Genomic DNA, 20,976 nt, shown 5'->3' on the forward strand with positions numbered 1-20,976 from the left:
GTGTGTGTATAATACATGGTATGTGTGTGCGTAATATACAATATATGTGTGCGTAATACACAGTATGTGTGTGTGCATAATATACAGTGTGTGTGTGTGTAATACACAGTATGTGTGTGCGCGTAATATACAGTATATGTGTGCGTAATACACGGTATGTGTGTGCGCGTAATATACAATATATGTGTGTGTGCATAATACACGGTATGTGTGTGCACGTAATACACAGTATATGTGTGCAAAATACATGGTATGTGTGTGCATGTAATATACAATAATTGTGTGCGTAATACACGGTATGTGTGTGTGCATAATACACGGTATGTGTATGTGCGTAATATACAGTATATGTGTGTGTAATACACCGTATGTGTGTGTGCGTAATACACGGTATGTGTGTGTGCGTAATATACAGTATCTGTGTGCGTAATACACAGTATGTGTGTGCACAATACACGGTATGTGTGTGCACGTAATACACAGTATATGTGTGCGTAATACACAGTATGTGTGTGTGCATAATACACAGTGTGTGTGTGTAATACAACAGTGTGTGTGTATAATACACAGCATATGTGTATGCATGATACATGGTAAATATGTGTGTACGTAATACACACACTGTGTGTGTGAATAATACACGGTGTGTGTGTGTGCATAATACACAATGTGTGTAATACACAGTGTGTGTGTGTGTGTGCGTAATACACAGTATATATGTGTGGTCCTAATACACAGTATGTGTGTGTGTAATATACAGTGTGTGTGTGTAATACACGGTAAATGTGTATGTGTATCACACAGTATATGTTTGTGCATAACAGATGGTATATGTTTGCACGTAATACACAGTATGTGTGTGTGTGCGTAATACATGGTGTGTGTGTGTGTGTGTAATACACGGTATATGTGTGTGTGATACACGGTATGTGTGTGTGTGATACACGGTATGTGTGTGTGCGTAGTACATGGTGTGTGTGTGTGTGTGATACACGATACGTGTGTTTTCATAATACACGGTGTGTGTGTGTGATACAACAGTATGTGTGTGTGCATAATACACAGCATATGTGTATGTGTGATACATGGTAAATATGTGTGTGCATAATACACACTATGTGTGTGTGCATAATACACGGTATGTGTGTACATAATACACGGTATATGTGTGTGTAACACACGGTATACGTGTGTGTGTGATACACGGTATATGTGTGTGCCTAATACACAATATGTGTGGGCATGCATAAATGTGTGTGTGCGTAACACACGGTATTTGTGTTTGTGTGATACACGGTATATGTGTGTGTGTGTAATACACGGTATACATGTGTGCATGATACACGGTATACATGTGTGTGTGATACACGGTGTGTGTGTGATACACGGTATGTGTGTGCGTGATACACGGTATATGTGTGTAACACACGGTATGTGTGTGTGATACACGGTATGTGTGTGTGCGTGTAACACACACACCATATGAACACATATTTACAGTGTGACCATACACACCCACACGCGTGTATAAACAAGCAGGCACACAGCAAAAGGAGGCAGAAGGGCTTCTCAAGTGTCATCGTGGGACCATGTCCGTGGTCTTGGAGAGGAGGCGTCCGTGCTGTCCACGCACACAATTGTGCGCACAGCTCTGCCTCTGGACTGCACCCAGCTCTGATGTCTGAGCAGAACACCACTCCTGGTGTTGGTCAGCTCAAACCCAAGAAGTACTCAGTGGCCTGGTTTTCTGTATTACTGAGAATCCACGCAAAAGGAGAACAATGCTGTTTTTAGTTGAGCTCATCATTGGTTGGTGAGTCCCGAAGTAAACTCTCCAGCACATGCTGGGGATGGAGCACCCGCTCTGCGTACTCCAGGAGGGGCATGGTGGCCCAGGTGGGCACACACTCTCTGGAGAAGCAGGGCAGGGGTGTCCACCCTTGGGTCCTGGGTGGTCTCTGTAAGTCACCAACTTAGCTGGATGAGGCCAAGGTGCTGTTGCTCGATGGCCAGGCTAGGTGGTGGTGGGGGGGGGGGGTGGGCAGCCGCTGCAGCTCCTGCCCAGCTCCCGGGACAGTGGCCTCTGAATCCAGCAGCCATGCTGTGAGGAAGCCCAAGGCGGCCCGTGGAGAAGCCCCAGGAGGAGGGGCGGAGGCCCCCCAGTGGCGGCCGGTCCACTAGGCCAGGTGTGGGAGTGAACCAGCTTGGAGGTTGACCCCTCCAACCCGATCCAACCCCCCCAGCTGATGCCCCATAAAGCAGAACCAAACTACCTGCCAGCACTTCCCAAATTCCTGACTCATAACATCATAGGTATAAACAAGACCGTTGTTTTCAACAGCAAAGCACCGGGACAGTTTTCACCTGGAAAGAAATAATTGGAACAGGTGTTCTCATGCCAATGGAAGAGAAGGTACCAGATGCCCGTGCTCACCTGACTTTACGCCCCCAGCATTGGGAGCACAGTCGTGGTCACACTTCAGGGCCCCCTGACACGGAAGCTGCCCCAAGGAGGAACCCCACCCGAGGGCTTCCAGACAACAGCTAAGATCAAAGCAGATGCCACTCAGGCCACTGCGGCCTTTCCATTTCGTATTTCAAGGGAGCGTATCTCAGCGATATAATCTGCGTCTCCACCACCCCTAGAAACACTCACTCTGGGTCTTAAACAACACCAGGGAGGGCGACTGGGCCTTCTTAGGGGTGCCCGTTGGCACACAGCTCCATCTTTGAGTCTGTGCCTAAGTCCCAAAGTTGACGTTTTTCTTCCTTTGTCAAAGAAAAAAAAAGAATTACTGGACATGTGTGTGTCTATATATGTGCCTCTGTGTGTGTCTGTGTATATTCGTCTGTGTGTCTGCGTGCATGTTTCTGTATGGTGTGTATGTGTGTCTCCATGTGTCCGCATGTGTGCATACATGTGCAGGAGGCTTCGTCAGGGATGCTCTTGGGCACACCCCTGCGGGGGAGGGAGGAGGCAGGGAGGGAAGATGGATGAGACAAAGCTCTCGGCCAGTGGCCCCAGGAGCCCTGGGGCAGCTGCTCAGAGTTGTGTGCTCCAGGCAAGGGGCCGGGCTTTGTGCCCCGCATCCACCAGTCGGTGGAGTTGGCTGCCGGGGGGAAGGGGTCGACTCCAGCCAAGGCAGCTCTCTCCCACCGAGAGCCAGCCCTGGAGAAAACTTCACCTGAGCCATCGGCTGCCAAGCCCCCTGCAGAGGTGAATCGATGCCTCAGTCCCACCACTGACACGGTCGGTCCACTGTGGCTTGCGGACATGAGCCTGGCTTCCAGAGCCCGGGCCCCAGACAGGCCAGCCACACTGTGAAGTGGGAGGGGACGGGGCGGGGGGGGGGGGGCTGCATGGGGTTTCATTCGTTCGGAAGCTTGTTACCGGTTCTGCTGCCCCAGGAAAGCTCAGGGTGATTAATCCCCACGGTGGGGACGAACACATGGGCATGGCACGCAGCAATTCGGGCAGAATCGGGGTCCCTGTCACAGCAGCCGTGCAAACGTGTACATTTGCTGCACGCCATGGGTCCACATGCAGCCCCTCTGCCCGGGCCGCTCTCTGCCTCACCTCCTGGACACTGTTCAAAGCACAAGCGGTCACAGAACAGAAGACGGCCGGAGGGGGCGGGGAGCCCTGCCAAGCTCCATGACCCGGCCTCCAGCCCTTAGACGAGATGGTACAGAGCTAGTGCCCCCCAAGGAGTTTCCATAATCTCTGGACTCCCATCCAAGCATCCAGGACAACCTGACAAGGCCGTCGGGCCCTCGTGCCTTTCCTGGAAACCTAAAACAGTGGGTTGGGATCTTCAAAGAAGCGGTCTGTCAGCTCAGTGTACTTCATGCTGTATAACAAATACATCCGCAGCTGAGGCCACCTGCAGGCTGGGACCACCCCGCCCTGGTGGGAAGGAGCAGCCTCTGTTGGGACCCTGCGGGTCTCCGGGCGGAGAGAGAAGATGGTGGCACCCGAGGGTGTGGCTCCTAGCCACAGCCTATGTCACGCCGAGCACATCTCGTCGGCCAGGTCTGGTCCCAACCCGCAGGAGATGCAGAATCCTTCCGCAAGGCAGGGCAGCAGATAGTGGGACAATACTGCAATCTACCAACACCAGCTGGACCAGGAGCTGACCACCCGCTCAGGCTCTCCGTCCCAGCCCCATGGAACCCGTGAGGCGCTCACCAAAAGCCACTGTTGTCCGTGTGCATTTTTGACTTTGCTTTGTCCTTGTTGTGTCTAAACTGTGATGAGGTTTCTTTTTCTTTCTTTCCTTTTTTTTTTTTAATTCACCTAAAATCTGGTGGTCAGTGTGGTCCTCACAAGAGAAACGTTGTTAAAACAGTGCCTTGGGCAGAAACTCTCATTCACTGCTGCTGGGAGTAGTTGGGGGCACTCTGGAAGGCGGGGCGGTGGTGTTTTCTTTCAAAACCCAACACGGTCTGCCCACACGGCCCAGCAGTTATGCTCCTCAGGATGCGCCCAGTGGAGTTAAGAATGTGTGTCCACACCAGAAACCTGCACAGCTTTATCCATAATTGTCCAAAGTTGGAAGCGACCAAGAAGTCCTTCAAGAGGCGTGTGGGCAAATAAACTGTGGTCCGTCCAGCCAACAGAATCTTCTTCGGCGCTGAAGCCGAGAATGGTCATGAAGGAACCGTCAATGAGCACCAGTGGGTGAGAGAAGCTGGTCTGAGGAGGCCGCAGGCCGCGACCTCAGCTCTACGACATTCCGGAAAAGGCAGAACAAGGGAGACGGGACAGAGATCGGGGGTTGTCAGGGTTTGGGGGGGTGAACAGGCAGGGCACAGAGGGCTTTAGGGTGGGGACCCCACTCCGCGTGACCCCGTGGTGGTGGACACACGTCATCACACGTCTGTCCGAACCCACAGGACGCACACCACCGAGAGTGACCTCTTATATAAAATATCGACTTTAGTTAATAATGGTGCATAAATTTACTTTTAAGAAACAGCGCTCTTGAGCTTGGGGGCGAGCTGTGTCCTGGCTGGCGACCAGGCCAGTGGCTCCAAAAGTCCTCGCCTGGGAGGGCTAACACCTCCTTGGCAGGGTTGAGCACTAAACGTGCATCCTGGGGTCCACAGGCCTGGTGAGAATGGGAATCGGGGCAGGGAAGGGCCTGGATGACAATTTATGTCCAAAACAAGGGGCCCTGTCTCTGTTTTCCCCTTCTCCTCTTCTCAGTAAAGCCTTCCTCAGCTCTGAGAATGACCCACATTCCCACTTACGGTCGCCCCAAACGCCCCACCTGTTTTCCCATACCCGCTCCAGCCCACCAGCAAGTCCTGCTCGCCCTCCCTGCCAGCCCAGCTCAGCTCTCTGGACCCCACCTCGCACCCCAGCCCCTCTGGCCCATCACTCCATGAACACTCCAGGCCTCCAGGCCTTTGCACCGCCTGTGCCCTCTGCCCAGAACTCCTCTCCCAGTTAATCCTCGTGGTGTGTGCCCCTCCCTTGTAAAGCTCAGATGTCACCTGCTGGGGGGCTGGCACAGCCTGCTTTAGACAGTAGCCCCCCACCCTCTGCCCTGACACAGGGGCTCAGCTCCACTTACTGGTGACATGACCACCTCCTCTGCTGTGGATCACTTAGCACGTTTCACTACGTCACCTCCCACAACAGAGGCAGCTCCTGCAAGCAGGGACTGACTGGGTCCCTTTCATTCACCGCCCTGTCTCTGGTGCCCAGAGTGGTGTGTGGCACACTGGAGGCCCTTGGAATAGTTGCCGACCGGGTACCTCTGCCTGGATGGCCGCCGGAGCCCCTTGCTGACCCTTGCCTCCCTCCCCACCCAGCAGCTTCAGCACGCTTTTTAAAATTGCTGCAACTTCTGTCACCCCAGGGGCTCCCCACTGCCTACAGATAAAATCCAACCTTTCACCCCAGCTCATCAGACCCAGGAAGGTCCAGAAAACCGGAGGAAAAGAACAGGGGGTGGGGAGGCCAGGCAGCCACACCCCAAAAGGCACTGTTAGGTGCCTGTTAGCCAGGCTGGCCGAGGGCCCCCCGGAGCCAGAAGAGACCCCCAGGCTGCCCCCTCGCCCCACTCTCGGCCTCATTCAGACCCTCCAGCTCAGATACACTGTCCCCCCTGTGCACATGGAGCCCTCCCCTCCTGCAGCTCCCTTGCCCACCCCTGCCTGGGGCGGCCCATTCCCAGCCTCTGCCTAGTTAAAGGCTCTACAATCTGTCCCCAGCCCAGTCTGCATGAAGTTGCCATGTGGCTAGAGCCTAGCACAGTGACTGGCTTGCAGCATGTGCTCAGTTAGTGTCTGGGGGAGCCTGAAGAAGACACATCGTCTGAGCCCCTGACGTTCACTGCACGCCTGTTGTGTGTGCCTGGTGCGGGGCTCCACGCTTTGTGCGTGTGAGCTCACATTCCCCTCCTGCAGCCCGGGGGGGCTGGCTTCCCGCCCCATCTCATGCCTGCCTTCCAAGAGACAGGCTAGGGCAATGCAGCCCTGCTGAGGTCAGTGACTCGCCCTCCGGTAACTTGCTCCATGCCTCGGTTTCCTCCTCAAACGGGGAACATGGCGGGCCTGCATTGGTAAGATCTCGCTGAACTGTGCTCGGCTCATGCCATTAGGGCCCCAAGACTGGTTGGCCTGGTTGTGGCTGTAGTATTAGTACTATCATCATCATCATCATCATCATCATCATCATGGATCCCCACACATGTGCTGGCTGCCAGTCTGCTCCCAGGCGCCCTGGGCTTGGGCAGGGCCTGGGCATCCGGAGAGGAAAGGGCCCATTGTGACAGCAGGGCGCAGGCCCATGCTCACCGTCACGAGTACAGAGGAGAAGAGAGTTGGGGGCCACCAGAGGTTCTTGTGTCCCTAATATCCTCATATGACCACCACAGGGCACCAAAGGCAGGAAACGGAGACCCACCGAGGGAAAGAAGGGCTTGCCGGGTCCACGTGTGCCCAGGGTCACACAGTGGCTCCAAATCTGATGCTTTTTCCCTGTGGAGAGCAACCTCTAGGTATCTGCTAGCAGCTCCTGCTGGGGGGCAGGGGGGCATCTCTAAAAACGATAGCATTGTTCACCTTCCCATGGGGAGGCAGCACTCGCCCTGCTTTGGAGAAAGCCACCCTTGGGTGACAGCAGGAAGCGGGGAGGGACAGCTGGGCTGCACCCCTGGCTCTCATGCCGGGGCTGTGTGCAGAGCAGGGCACAGCTGTGCTTGGGGACTGTGAGGTGCCCCTCTCCTGCCAGATTCAGGTAGAGCGCAGGGGACTCTGCCAGGTGCCGGGCCCAGCAGCCCCCGCTCCTGCCTCAACTGCCGTCATGCTTCCTCTTCCCCCCCTGCTGTGGTCACACTGCAGGGGGAGGGGGTGGGACAGGAGAGGCTTGAAGCCTGATGTCAGGTCTAAGCAGGCCTAATTCCCACGTTGTAATCAGGCTGATAGGAAGCTGGAGGGGGGCCAGGCCCCCCGACTCTCACTGCTGGGGTATTTCTCAGTGACCTGTCCAGCCCCATCTCCCTCCTCCAGGCCCTTTTAGGTACTTGAGGGGGAGACGAAGTTAATTACATCTAGATGCATCTTCAGACTCAAGGGTTGAGCCCAGCCTTTGTCCCTGAGCCATCGGGGACGTCTGGTGTTGCCTACAGCCCCAAAACGGTTAACTTAAATACACCACCAGGCCCCTGCTTCTCCTGGCCCAAGGCACCAGCACAAATACTGCCAGCCGTCAGTTTGTGCTACTTCACGTCATCCTTTCCATTGTAAGCCATAATTTTCAGAGGTTTATAGGTCAGCTATAAAAAAATAAAATAAAATAAACCTCCTCTTTTCGACTGAAAGGGAGTACTTTGAAACCAGAAGGCTGGTGGGTGCATGCGCGTGCATGCGACCTCGAGTTCCTCCTCAGCCGGAGCCCACCCCTCCCCACCCCTCCCCACCCCTCCCTGGCCCATGGCGCGTCCCCTCCCCCCCTCCTCCCTCGCAGGCCTTTGGGCCGCCCCTCCCCCACTGCGAGCGCAAACAGGCCCGGAACCCGTCAGGGGGTCTTCTGGCCGGACCCCGGTGGACCCTGGCCCACGAAGCTGGGAACCCCAGAGCCATTGGGGCTCCACCCTGTGCGAGGCTTGAAGAATAGAAAGCGCTGGTTCCCAGGAGGCGCGGCGGCAGTGGGGGGGGGGGGGGGAATGGGCGTTGGCCCATCCCCCACAAGTGCCCACCTGAGCCCCATCGGGGCTCAGCCCAGGGCGGCTGGAGTGTGGGTGGCTTCCCTGGAACAGGGGAAGCAGTGAGCCCCCCACCCCGAGTCTCGCCGCACAGCCCCGCACGTGAGGGGGGCAGGAGGGAGGGGTGACAGAGAGGGCGGGGCCGCTCATCCCTAACTTAGGGGCCTGCAGCAGGTGGTGGTGGGCCTGCCCTACCAGGAGAAAGTCCCTGTCGCTTTGGGACGGGTGGCCTAGAAAGAAGCTGGGCTGCCCCCTGTGTCCACTGTCCTATCTCCCTAACTTCTGGGGGTGCCAGAGAAGGAGGCTGGAGGCAGTTCACGCACACACGGAGCTGACTTGCAGCGTTTTTCGGCCTCTTTATTTAGAACCCGGCGGACGAGGGGCCGGGGCAGTGGTGCAGACGGCTCAGGAACCATGTTAACAAATTTGTCTTCAAGTTTAAAATAATCATAATAATAAAAAGAGACAGCGAAAGCGCGAAGAGAACTGCTAGCTAGATGGGCTTGTACGGCAGCTACAGCTTGTGAGCGACCCCCTCCCCCCAGAGTCCGCTATAAAAATAAATTTACATTTGTCGATAACCAGATGCGGTGACGTGCCTTTGGCATAACCAATAACCGAGCTATCGCGTGGCAGAGCGGCCCACGCCTCGACATAAATAGAAAATATAAGTTAGTATAACTTTAAAAACTTTTTGTACAAATATACATGTTTTTTTCTTTTTTCCTTTTTTTTTTCTTTTTTCATTTTTTTGCACTGAGTTTCAGCAGAGATTAAACATTTTATATAAATGACTCTTAAAGCTTTACACCTTGGGACCAGTGTACTCCTCGTGCAGAATACATTTAGATATAAAAGACGTTATTAATACATTGCACAGTTTTTTTTTTTTTTTAAATTTTAAACACGAAACCGAACGCTGCTCGGTGGCAGCTGCCGCCGGTTGCTGCTACATGGACGGTCCCAGCCGAGGCCCCGCGCTCCTGTCCTGTCCGCTGCCCAGCGGGCTCCCTCAGGGCTCTTTACGCGCGACGCTGCGGGAGAGAGGCGCGGTGAGCGACAGCAGACAGACAGACAGGGTGGCCACGAGGACCCCGCAGGGCGACCCCTCCCCGCCCAGCGCGCGCGGGGCGGTACCCACCTCATCGCAGCCGCTTGCGCGGGGTCTGCTCCGCCGAGCCTACGGCTGGAGCGGCGCCTGGGGCGGCGCATCCCGCGGGAACCTCGTTCGACGCCTTGGCCTCGGGCGCGGGTCTCTTGCGCTTGGCGAAGAAATCTGCGGGCGACAGCGCGCACAGCCGGTCAGGGCGGGGTCGGCAGGGGAACCCAAGAGGGGGCCGGGGTGGGGGCGCCGTCCCCGCCCGCGCCGAGGTCCGCGGCGGGTCAGCTTTGTTTACGTCGCCCGCGCAATGTGCTGTGTAAGCATTTCTCCTTGTCCCGCGGCCAAGCCCCCCGGGGCTGCCGCCGCGCTTAACCCCCTCCGCGCCGCGCCCGCCGCGCCCGCCGCGCCCGGGGAGGGGCTCCCGCGGCCAGAGCGAGGATCGCGCGCCCAGGGGGCCCGAGCGCGCGCTCTCCCATCCCTCCCGCGCCAGCCGCTCGGGAGCACAACAACAGGGCGGGACGGGGTGCGGGCGCAGCCGCGCCCAGCGCGCTGCTGGCCCTTTAATGCCACGGGAGGAGGCGGGGACCAAGTGAGGCCCCCGAGGCCGGGGGAGCCCGGCCGGCCGGACAAAGCAGGGCCGGGCCGGGCCGGGGCGGGGCCGCGCGGGACTCACCGGAGATGAGAGGCCCGGGCAGCTTCTTGATCGCGGCGCCTCCCGCGGCGGCGGTGGTGGCAACAGCCCCTCCAGCGGCGGCGGCGGCGGCGGCATTGGTGGCGGCGGCGGCGGCGCTACCGGTGGCAGCGGCAGTGCCCGGCGCGGGGCGCCCCGACATCCCTGAGTGCAGCGGCTCGGCGAGGGGCTCCTGGCTGCGCGGCGGCGGGACCGCCTCCTGCTCATCGCTCTCCTGCGGCGCCGCGGCTGGGGCCGGGGCGGGAGCCACCACCGGGCCGCCGGACGGCGGCGCCGGCGCCTCCCCGAGGCCGTCGAGGGGCTCATCGGCCGGCGGCGCGGGGGGCGGGCTATCGCCTGCGCCCTCCGGGCGGGGCCGGGGCGCCAGGAGCAGGCGGCAGCGCCCCACCTGCACCGTCTCGCGGTAGAAGGCGGGCACGGAGTCGCTGTCCACCTCGGTCCACTGCAGACGCCCGGGGCCGCGCAGTGGCACGTCCTGCTGGAAGTTGTAGTCCCAGCGGCGCTGGTCCTCGGCACTCAGCTCGGCCAGGCGGATCTGCAGCTCACGGCTCAGCTCCTCGTGGTCCACCGGCCCGAAGAGGCTGCGGCAGGCGCTGGTGCGCGCGAACAGGGGAAAGGTGCGGCGGGCGACAAGGCGCTCCATTGCCAATGCGCTGCGGAGACACACGTCGAACCTGGCCCGGGACAGCGCGGGCCGGGGCCACGGGAGAGGAGAGGAGAGGAAGAGGAGGAGGAGGAAGAGAGGAGAGGAGGGCGGAGGCCGGGCGCAAGTGAGACCCCGCGCAGTCGGAGTCTGCATTTGCAAAGGGACGCGGCGGGAGGGCGGGCGCGGCGGCTACCTGGCTGTCGGGCCCTGGGCTGCTCCTGAGTCTCGCTTGCGGTGTCGTCCGGCCGGCGGCCGCGCCCCCTCAGTGCCTGTCCTCGCCCGCTCGGCTCGTTCGGGCCTGGTTGGCACCTACCGAGCGCAGAGCACTTGGCCTGTGAAACGCCCAGCCCTCGCGCGCCCCTTTATACGCGAGGGTCCCACCCCCCCCCCCGCGCGGGGGCCCCGCGGCGATTAGCATAATGTAGTATTTTCAGTTTCAACAACACCGCGGCGATTGGCCCGCGCCGGTCTGCCCCCGCCCCGCTGGCGGCCCGGCCCCCGCGCGCCGCCCATTGGCCGCGTGCACACACCCACCCGAGGGCGGGGCGGGGCGCGCGGGCCGATTGGCGGGGCGCGGGCCGCGCGCGGCAGCGGGCTGGGGGCGGTGAGCGGGGCGGGGCCCGAGTTAAAGGGCGCTGCGGGCGGTAACGTGACACCGCGGCGCCCCGCCCCCTCGCCCCATCCCCCCCCCTCCCGCCCCCCTCCGGCTCCTTTGTCTGCTGGCGGGGGCTGCGAGGCGGCGGCGGCGGTGGCGCGGGCGCCCCCTCGGCCGGCGCGCCCTCATCGGCGCGGCGGGGCCCGGCGTCCGGGCAGTTCCGACTCGCCCCCCGGGGGCGCCAGCCCCGCCGCCGGTGCTCACCATTGGGCCTCCAGCGCCAGCTGAAGGGGCTTGAACCAGCCGCGGGCATCTCGGCCCTAGCTGGAGCGAGATGGGGTCTTCGGCTGCCCCCGCGCGGCCTGCGGCGCCCGGGGCTTAAGTCCCTGGCGGGGTTACGCGCACCTGGAGCCCTAACACACCTGCTGGCCCTAAGGGCCTCGAACCACTCTTCCCGGCGCCCCCCCCCCCACAGGGCGAAGTCTCAGACACCTTGGAGAGCCGGCCCTCAGCCCCTGGAGTCCTGAACCAGGTCCGGGAGCCTGCCCAGCCCTGCTCAGTGGATGGGAAACAGGCGGAGCCCGTCCGGGGCTATGCCCGCCACGTCGTGGACCAGGTGCCCGGCACCTCTCAGGCTTCGGCCACACAATGCCAGAGGTCTGAGTGCCCAGACTGGCTGGAGGCTGTTATCCCTGGATGGGGTATTGGATAGGTCGCTAGAGGCTTGTCCAGTGGGGTGGGCCTGGCCCGGCCTAGCCTAGGGTCTTGACTGGGTACACTGATCCTCTGGGCCAGCTTTATCCCCCACCACACAGGGAACCCCCAGGTGGGAGGTGGGGGTGAGCGGTGGGCAGCTCCGCTCTAGCTAACCTGTCCCACCGTCCTGGAAGGCTAGCACCCCCTCATCCTGCCCAATAAATATCGTTGGTTGTTGGGAGGAAACACACCCTGAGAATGATGGGGCACGCGAGCCAGAGGGCCCTACTCCAGCTGTCAGGGGAAAGGGAAGGACCTGCCAGGACCCAGACCCCTTCTGCCCCACACGCCGGGCCTTGCCACAGCCCCAGGTCCTCCCTGGAGGCTCTCATCCCAGCAGGGCCAGGCCATGGGAGACCATTACTTTATGCAGCTTTCCCTTTGGCCCAGCCTGTTGTGGGGCGGGGAGCCTAGGAACTGCCTCCAGCCACCCCACCCCCACCCCAGCCCAAGCTAAAAGCAGCCCTGGGCTGGGGTTGTGGGCAGGGTCAGGCACCTGTTGGAGGGTCCAGCAGAGCCCTGAGCTGTCAGCCCCTGGCCCGGGGGAGCCCATGAGCCCAGCGAGAAAAATAAGGCTGACCCGACCCCACCCAGACTGCCTCCCCACAGGGTCAGGGTGGGTTCCAGGACTCCCCAGGGATGGGACAGTGTGATAGTGTGCAAATCTGTCCCGGAGGAGGTATCCTGGTTCCAGGGGAGGCGAGGGTTGAAGTGAGGCCATGGGACAAACAGGAGTGGGCATTGGCGCAGGGGACGGAGGGGGCACAGGGTAGGGTCCTGGGGTCTTGATAGGAGGACCAAGCGGTGGTTCATGGTTGGTTTTTATTCTGTTCTGTGCACCGCATTCCACACTCCCCACAAGCATTGAGATGTTACAATTTTGTATCTTCAGGAACGTAAAGAGGAACTGAGAAAGATCCCCCGAGCTCTGTGGTCTCCTCACACCAGGCTGACGTCACCTGGCCTGGGGCTAGAAGGAGGCAGGCCTGGCCCAGCCCCGGTGCCAAGGTCACACCAGCTTCCCCAGGGCCACAGCCGGTAGTGACCACAGAATGTGGAACCAGGTGGCCCCCAGGATTTCCCGAGAGGTCCGGATGCCCTGGCTCCAGCTGTCCAGGAGGGCAGGCTGGGGAAGTAGCCCACCCCCAGGCCAGATTCAGCCTCCAGGCCGGCTCCCTTCCTTAAGGAAGGAAGCCACCCCACTCCCAGCGCCTGCTCCAGACACCCAGGGGAGTCCGAGCTCTCCTCCCTAGCAGGGACTGCCTGGTGCTATGAACACCTGTCTGCCCTCGGCTCCCTAAGGGCAGAGGACCTAGTAGGTGCTTCATAAATGAGCAGGAGCCGAGCCTGCACCAGGCCCCTGCGTGACCCTGCCCTCCCCCAGCACTGTCCAGGTCAGGGGGTGGGCTTAGAGGGCCATTCCCACTGCCTTTGGTGCCCACCCTGCCACCACCGTGGGGGCCAGTTGAGCTCAGACAGGTGGGTCCCAGGCCCCCTCCCAGTGATAAGCCTAACGGATTGTGACATTGAGTCCTGCCTCCAAGGACTGGGAGTGGCAGGCCCCCACACCTCGTGTCACACAGTGTGGCAATAGCGGCCCCTCTTCGCTGGGGCCAAGCGCTGCCCAGGATAGCTTTCCTGCATCCCCTTGCTGGGCCTCACCTGTTGTGCAGGGAAGGGAGGAGGACGGAGCTGATAGCGGGAGCCTGGGGAAGCCACCAGGGCCACGCATAGTGGGGGAGGGAGCAAGGTTTGACTCACCCTCCTCCCGCTGCCTGGCTTTCTCTTTGCTTTCCCTCAGGGCTTTCTGCTTCTCTTTCTCCAAGGGCCACGAGGACACCTCCCCTCCTGGGCTTGTTAGGGCAGGGAGGTGACCTTCTCTGAGTATGTGACCCTGAATCCGGTCAAGGATGGTACCCATCAGCTCACTGACCTGCCGGTCCCAACAGTGGGGCTGGGTCCCTTCCCCCAAGCCGGGGACGGACCTGGGGGTGGACAGCTGAGGGGCTGGGGGCTGGGAGTCTGAGAGAAGGCCCAGGCCTCCACCCCAAGGGCCCCCCCGCCAAGTGTGCAAACCTCTGTCTGAGTACAATAACCAAGCTCTACTTTTGTAATTAAAAATATATTCCAAGGAGAAAAAGAAACAAAAGGAACAGTGTTTGTACTCTGTTGCGGCAGACGGCAGAACCAGAGAGGGGGTACTGGCCCCGGGGAGCACAAGGAGAGGCGCCCGGGATGCCCCAGCACCCCAAATCCTGCCCACTCAGGAGTGGGGGAGCCCGGCAGGCGCCCGGCCCCCTGCTGGCTTCTCCAGCGTACCTCTCTCTGAACTCACCACCCAGTCCAGCGGAGGAGCGACCAAGCAAAAGCACTGTGTTCCCCAAACCATTTCCTCTTCCTCTGACCGAACAGAACAAAGACCACATTCCCAGCCCCTCAGCAGCTGGGGGGCCACACGTCCAGTGCTGGCCACAGACAGGAGAGCAGAAAGGCACCCACCCCCTCCCGCCCGGGGCCCATCCACACCAACCAAGCTAACCCGCCCCCTCCTGTCCCTGCTCTGCCAGCCAGACGGGGGTGGGGCGGGGGCATCCAGGGAGGTACTCCTGGGGACAGCAGAGCCCCTAGGTGGCTGAAGCCCCGAATGACCCCAGGGAGCAGAGCCACGAGCTCCCTCCGCACACCCACCTGACCAAGATGGGAGTGAGAAATAAGGGTCGACTGCCACTAACACGCGGGGGGCGGGGGGCTTGTCTGTCCCAGCCGCCAGCGCTGCCCACCCCCGACTCCCCTGCATGGCATGGGCCTGTTTGGGGTGTCATTTTCTGGATGAGGAGACAGGCCTGGGCAGATTGAAGAACTCGGTCCTGCTCCAGGGCTTAAGGCAGCTAACCCCCTAACCCAGGGCCTGGCGGGGTTGTTTCCCCTGGCAGTGCCCCCCAGTGCCAAGGGAGCGGGCCCCTTTTGCAGTCCAGGAAACTGAGGCTCGATGGGGAGACACTCTTGCCCAAGCGAGTGGCAGAGCTGGGCGGGCCGGGAGGCGCCGTCCTCGGCCACGTGCTGCCGCCTGGTGGCTGACTTCCACTCTGGGTGTCCCAAAGCCCCCTCCTTCTGGGGAGCCGTGTGGAGCTGCTGCTGGAAGCCCAGGAGGGCAGCCTGTGTCCTGGGGCCCGCCCCCGGCGTGCCCCCAGGGACCCTGCGAGGGGCGTCTGTCTGCAGGCCTCCCGGACTGCTGTGCAGGCGCCGAGGCACATTCCCCAGGCTGACAGCAGCAGACACCTTGAGCCCGCCCTGCACCCGGGCCCAGCTCCTTGCCTCACTTAATCCTTCCAAGAACCCGTACAGGGAGGCATTTTGATGCCTGTTTTGCAAGGGAGAAACCAGAGGCTCAGAGACGTCGAGCAAGCGCGCAGCGCTCAGGGGCAGCAGATCGGTGCCTTTCTCCGGCCCTGAGCCCCTCCCTGGACTTCCATGCGGGGAGGGTGAGCACAAAGCCAGGAGAGGAAAGAAAGCAAGAGTGCCAGGGTTAACCTCCCCTGCCGTTCCCCAAACCTGGAGCCAGGGCTGGCCGTCTGTGGGGGCCTGTGGCCCAGTCCCGGGAGGGCGGACCCCTCAGGCGCCTCCCATCAGGGAGGTGGCCAAGCTCTTGCCCAGCCCAGTCTGCCCTCTCCTGTGTAGATCTTGGCCTGTCCATTGTGTACCCCACCAGGCCAAAGGCCCGCGGGCCCCATCCATTCCCCACCCCCTCCCCCACAGCCCCGGGCTGGGCCAGCCCTTGCCCCACCCCCCACCCCACCCCCAGCCACAGCTCCCCACAGTGGGCCTGGACAGGCCTGGCCAGACCCCTGGGGAGGCTGCTGCCCCTCGGAGCCTCACCTTCTCCCCCATAAGATGAGGCCCGGAGGCCCCGAGGAGTGTGGAGAGTTACCGATTAACTAGCCAGCCTCCAGCGACAGGCAGCCAGCCCAGCTCTGAGCCGGGGCTGGTGGGGGGGGGGGTGGTTTCCTAGCACACTTGGCCCAGGGCCCAGCGCCGGCGCAGCGAGAACCTTCCTCCCCGCACCGACTTCCCGCGCTCGGCTCGCCCCGCCCCCAGCCCCCCCAGGACGGGCTGTTCTCGGGGCGGCTGCCAGGCACGTCCTCCGCAGGTGCCGGCCTCCCTCCGGTGACGCGTCCACATGCCGCACAACGGGAATCCAAAGCTCGGATTACAGGGGCTGCCTTGTGCTCCCGTCTGGGCCGGGCCGGGGGTCCTCACTCCCCGGGACTTAGCAGGAGGGGCTGGGCAGGCCCTGGGGGAGGTGTGGAGGGAGCAGGGAACAGCCCTGGACATGAGGGCTCTGCTGCCCCGTCCCCACAACGGGCCAGGGGCCCCTTCCCCTCAGAGTCTCAAGCAGAAGGACCACCTCCTCCCCGCTTGTCCAGGACCGTTCCGGTTTCAGCACTGACCGTCCCAGGACACCCTTGACCATGGGTTATCCTAGGCTCCAGACAGACCCTCCAGGGCTGGGGAGGGTTCCCAGGGTAGGGGGACAGGCACGCAGGCGGGGCTTAGGACACCCTGTGGCCAGCTCGGAGCCCCACCAGGCCTCCCTCCTCCCCTGCACCCACAAGACAGAGACCAGGCAGGTCCCCGGGGCTCAGGGGCTCACTCTGCCAAGGAAAGACCAGGAAGAATGAATCTGGGTGAGCGGGTGCCCCCCGACTTCCTTCCTCCCCTGTCCTGCTGGGGACATGCTGGGGACATGCTCCCATCCCCAGGGTATGCTGGGGACACCAGCTCTCACCCTGCTTCCAACACACCCACATGGTGTTCCGAGAAGAGCCTGAAAGCCAGGGAGGAGACGCGGAGGCCCCCCCCCCCCGCACCCCTATCCTGCCCCAGGGCAGGGCAAGAGGCAGGAGCCCACACGCCCACCGGGCCCCGGGGTGAGGTCTCCCTGGGCATCAGGGGCAGCGAGCACAACACGGTGTGTGCGGGCCCCAGAGCGAGTCGGGCGGCCACGGCCAGGGAAGGAGAGCCTCCCCCCACATTCATTCACCACACCTCCCCCGCCCCCTCCCCCCCAGCTGGGTTTCAAAGGTGAGCAGTGGTTGGTGGAGACAGAGGTCAGACGGTAGAAGTGGCCGAGCCCTGGCCAGTCCTCCCCAGTGCCCTGCAGGCCACACAGAGTAGGGACTCAGCAGAAGGGACGCCTGTCCCCCGCCTCCCTCGATGGCCTAGGCATGGTTTGGGGGTCTGCTGAGGCGTCAGAGGTGACAGCCCCTGAGCCCTGAGGCAGCCGGCCGCAGGCCCTGAGGCGGAAAGCTGGGCGCCTGCTGCCCCCTGGTGTCCACGGGTGACACTGCAGCCAGGAGCCCGCAGGCTGGGGACGGGGAAAGGGAGCCCAGGTGGACCCCAGAGCCGCCTTCAGCCCATTCGACCCTCACCTGGTGGGGAACTTGGGCAAGGGCCTTGCTCTCTGGGACCTCAAGTCTCCTCAAGTCTAAATGGGGGGGCGGGCTGCCCAATGTGGCTGGTTAGGGCTGTGCAGGGGGAAAGCCTCCTTCTCAAAAAAAATCCCCATCACCCATAGGTATTTGGGGGGGCTACCACGCACACCACTCTGGGAAATAACACATGATTTCTCCTGTCTCCAGTGGGTCGGGGGGGGGGGGGCGGGGGGGCGGGGGCCGGGGGGGGGGGGGGGGGGGGGGGGGCAGGGGGCCAGGGGGCCAAGGAGCAGGGAGAGGAAGGGGAGTGTCAACCAGGCTAAAGACCCAAAGTAAGGCCGGGCCCCTCCCGTCCCCTCCCCCTGCGGCTCCTCAGCCCCCGCCACTTCCTCCTCCTGCCCTGCCCCTCCCCCCATCTGACTCCTCTCCCCGCATTACTGCTGCTGGTCACAGCCCCGGGCAGTCGGGCAGTTGAGAGCCCTGAGTCCGGCCTGGGCCTCCCCCGGTTCCTTGGGCCCCTGCCTTGGAGCCTGGACGGCCACCTGCGGACACTCTCACCGGTGCCTTCGGTCAAGAACAACCCGCTCCCGCAGCTTCACACAACTGGGCCCACTGACCCAGGAACCATAACTCCATCTCTGGGCGGGGAGCCCGGGCCCCACCGTTAGGGTTAGGGTTAGGGTTAGCAGCAGACAGGAAAGCACGCCCGGAGAGAAGTCTGTGCCCCACAGGTTCTGTCAGCTGCTCCCCAAAGATCCACCAGCAGCTGAAGGGAGCCCCGTGGGCCAGCAGGGAAGGCCTGGGTCTGCCTCCAAGCCTCCCACAGCCTCCGCTACCCAGGTGCTCTGTGCTAGGATGGCGGGAAGTGGGGTACAGCAGGAGCCCCCATCAGAGCCCACCTAGGTTTGGGATGAGGAGGGGAATTCTGGGAGGGGCTGGGATCCCAGGTAGAGAGGTGGCCAAACCGGTCACAGCTGGTACCGTGTGAGCCCAGAATGAACCGGATTGCCGGGGAGGGCCTCGAGGGCCAGGCGTGTGGGGCCTGGGACCCCAGCCCAGGAGCTGGTGACATCTTAAAGGCATCGAGGAGCCTTGGAGGCTTCCGGCTTGGGGTCCAGGGTCCTGAGATTTAATGGTGGATGCAGGTGCCATGAGCAGAGGTCGGAAGCAGGGGTGAGGAATCATGGAAGTCAGTTGGGCAGGAAATGATGGTGCCCCAGGCCAGGGCAGGGCTGAGGGCCCGGAAGGACGAGGTCTGAGAGGGCTGGACCCCTGGGTTATGGGGCATGAAGGAGAGGGCAGGAGGCATCGGGGAGGGTGGTACCAGGAGGGGCTGGGGTGCCGGTAGGAGGGGAGCAGGCAGCAGGCCTTTGCTGGGGGGACAGGGGGTATGGCCATAGCCCACAGCTACCCCCAGGGTGTTGGTGGGCCCAGATTCCTCCTGGCAGCCCCTTGACTGTTCCACTGCTGGCCACTCCATACCGACAGCATTCATGTGGCAAGGGGGTTGGGGCAGGGGGCAAGGTAGCGGGCACTGCCTAGCCGAGGCACAAAGCTTGGGGCTTCGGAATCAGGCAGAGCAATGGCCTCTTACTGGCTGTGTGGCCACGGGCAAGTCGCTTAACCTCTCTGTCCCTCCGCCTTCTCCCCTGCCAGGCTCCTGAGGAGGCTCCGGGGCCATGTCCGCACATCCGGGCACAGTGGCCAGCACGCTCCCTGTCATCACTGTCTCTCTGCTGACCCGGAGGGGTGGGCATGCACAGCCCTGACCAGCGGCCCCTCCAGCTGCCGCTGTATCATAAACTGGACATTTGCTCCAAGCGCAGGCACGTGGGCTGGTGGGGGGACTCAGACCCCCCCCAGTCACGTGCATTCCCTAATAACTTGCCGGGCAGGGTGTGATGGTATTTATACACTCTGCAGCCTGGACAGCGCTAGCACCCCTTCCAGAGTCCAGGGGGGCCATGGGCTGGAGGTGGCCACGACTCTGACGGGCCTGCGTCCATCGAACAGTCAGGCCCAGCGCTCAGCAGTGCCCTCAGCCAGCCCCGGACTGGACGCTTGTGGGCACCCTCTCTGTGCCGGGCCGGGGAGCCCCGTGCCGTGCACCTTACATGTCCATTATCTCAGTCACGCTCCTAAACGGCAGGGACGGGTCTTGTCCATTTCACAGGTGGGGAAACAGTCTTGAGAGGACGAGCCCCTCGCCAAGCGAGACCTGGGAAGTCATAGAGATGCCAGCCCAGAGGATCTGACCTTGGAGCCCAGGCCATAACCCCTGGGCTCCACCCTGAGCACAGACCCTGCCGGCCCACGGGCTGCTGGACCCCCTGCGGAGCCCCCTTCCTGGCCGCTCTGGATGCTGATTTATGGAAAATAGTGGAGCAAGTGACTGCCTTGGGTTGGACATTAGCTATGGTAGCCTGGCAGGCCCCTGTTGGCAGCGTGACCTTGAGCGGGCCCTCCTCCTCCAATGTCCAATCAGGATCTAGGCTAGGAGTGTTTCCCTGGGACCTCAGGGGGGCCCTCCCCTCCAGGGGCTTCCAGGCTGGTGGGTGGAGTCCAAAACAGGTGAATAAACCAGGGCAGGTATGGGGCTGCTGGCCTGCAGAGGGGCCAACTGCCTTATGGAACAGGCCCCAGGGAGGATTTTAAGGGCTAGGACTCGTGTCGAGTACCGTGGGGGCGAGGGGCAGGGTGAGACACTGGGGCTATCACTCCCTCTTCTTCAGCTTCCCCGAAATGTGTGCAAGAGCCAACCGTCCCTGTGCAGGGCAGGGGACCGGGGGCCTTGGGGCGGGAGGCACCAGATCCCCTAGATTCTCACCCAGCCAGCTTCCAGGGCGCCCAGAGAGCAGAAGGGAGGCTGCTTCTTGATTCTTGAGATGTCGCTGTAGCCGTCCCCAGGAGACACCAAACAGCCAGGCACCTTAAAAGTGCCATCCAGGCAGGGGGAGGTGGCCAGATGGCCAAGGGGGTCTCCAGAGTAGGAAGGAGTGCATGGGCTTATGACCTCTGGCTTTCTGGAAGTCCTTCCTGCTCCTTTCTGGATGGATTCTCTATTGGGTTTCCAATGGACAGAGGTTCTAGAAGACACTGGGTGTGGGATTGGATGGTCAGACATGGTGTCATCCCTTCCAGCTGGGGGACCATGGGCCGGGACAGAAGGAGGCGGTGCTTGGGGGAGGTTCGGGTACCTAAGAGGCATTTGCAAACCTCCAGGCCCCGCAGGCATGTGCCTGTTGGGAGACCAAAACGTATTGTCACTTCTCCTGCCTTGGTTTCCCCACCGCAGCCTGGGGAACAGGTGTGGGGCTGCTCTTCCTGAGCTCTGCTCTCCTGGGAAGTTCAAAGACCCGTCTCTTCCTGAGTCCTGGCAGCCCATCCGCCCTCCCACTCCACCTCCGAGGCCCTTGCCAGGCCAGACCACCAGCTGCTGGCCACTTCCCCTCCGGCATCCCTGGATGGACACCCCTCCTTTGAAGCTGTTGTTCCTTCCCGAGTACGGAAGTCAGGGCGAGGTGTCCCTCGAGGGGGT

The 20,976-nt window shown here is 61.6% G+C and overlaps 1 protein-coding gene and 1 long non-coding RNA gene across 3 annotated transcripts; one reads left to right on the forward strand and one right to left on the reverse strand.

The window, feature by feature from the left end:
• Positions 1-8,548: 8,548 nt before the first annotated feature.
• Positions 8,549-11,158, reverse strand: CDKN1C (cyclin dependent kinase inhibitor 1C). 2 transcript variants are annotated; one of them, XM_025878938.2, is made up of 4 exons: positions 10,849-11,158; positions 9,992-10,662; positions 9,358-9,492; positions 8,549-9,250 (listed from the first exon to the last, which is right to left on the reverse strand). In XM_025878938.2, exons 2-3 carry the CDS (start codon positions 10,650-10,652, stop codon positions 9,359-9,361), a joined length of 795 nt encoding a protein of 264 aa, XP_025734723.1. In that variant the 5' UTR covers positions 10,653-10,662; positions 10,849-11,158; the 3' UTR covers positions 8,549-9,250; position 9,358. The 2 variants fall into 2 exon arrangements, with proteins under 2 accessions (XP_025734723.1, XP_025734724.1); XM_025878939.2 differs by having other exon boundaries at positions 9,992-10,683; positions 10,849-11,152.
• LOC141370937 (uncharacterized) lies at positions 10,693-15,692 on the forward strand. The gene is made up of 3 exons (XR_012375437.1): positions 10,693-10,779; positions 11,726-11,907; positions 12,899-15,692. It is a non-coding gene; the product is annotated as an uncharacterized lncRNA (long non-coding RNA).
• The last annotated feature ends 5,284 nt before the right edge of the window (positions 15,693-20,976 follow it).

This window comes from Callorhinus ursinus, unplaced genomic scaffold (genome assembly GCF_003265705.2).
Source record: "Callorhinus ursinus isolate GAN/ISIS: 27379988/994484 unplaced genomic scaffold, GSC_fseal_2.0 scaffold51, whole genome shotgun sequence".
Lineage (NCBI taxonomy): Eukaryota > Metazoa > Chordata > Mammalia > Carnivora > Otariidae > Callorhinus > Callorhinus ursinus.

Bases quoted from the DNA above. Each gene is read 5' to 3' on its own strand.
- CDKN1C (XM_025878938.2), bottom strand. From the start codon at position 10,652: ATGGAGCGCCTTGTCGCCCGCCGCACCTTTCCCCTGTTCGCGCGCACC. The intron at 9,493-9,991 runs GTGAGTCCCGCG...TGTCGCCCGCAG, and splicing joins GCCCGGGCCTCTCATCTCCG to ATTTCTTCGCCAAGCGCAAG.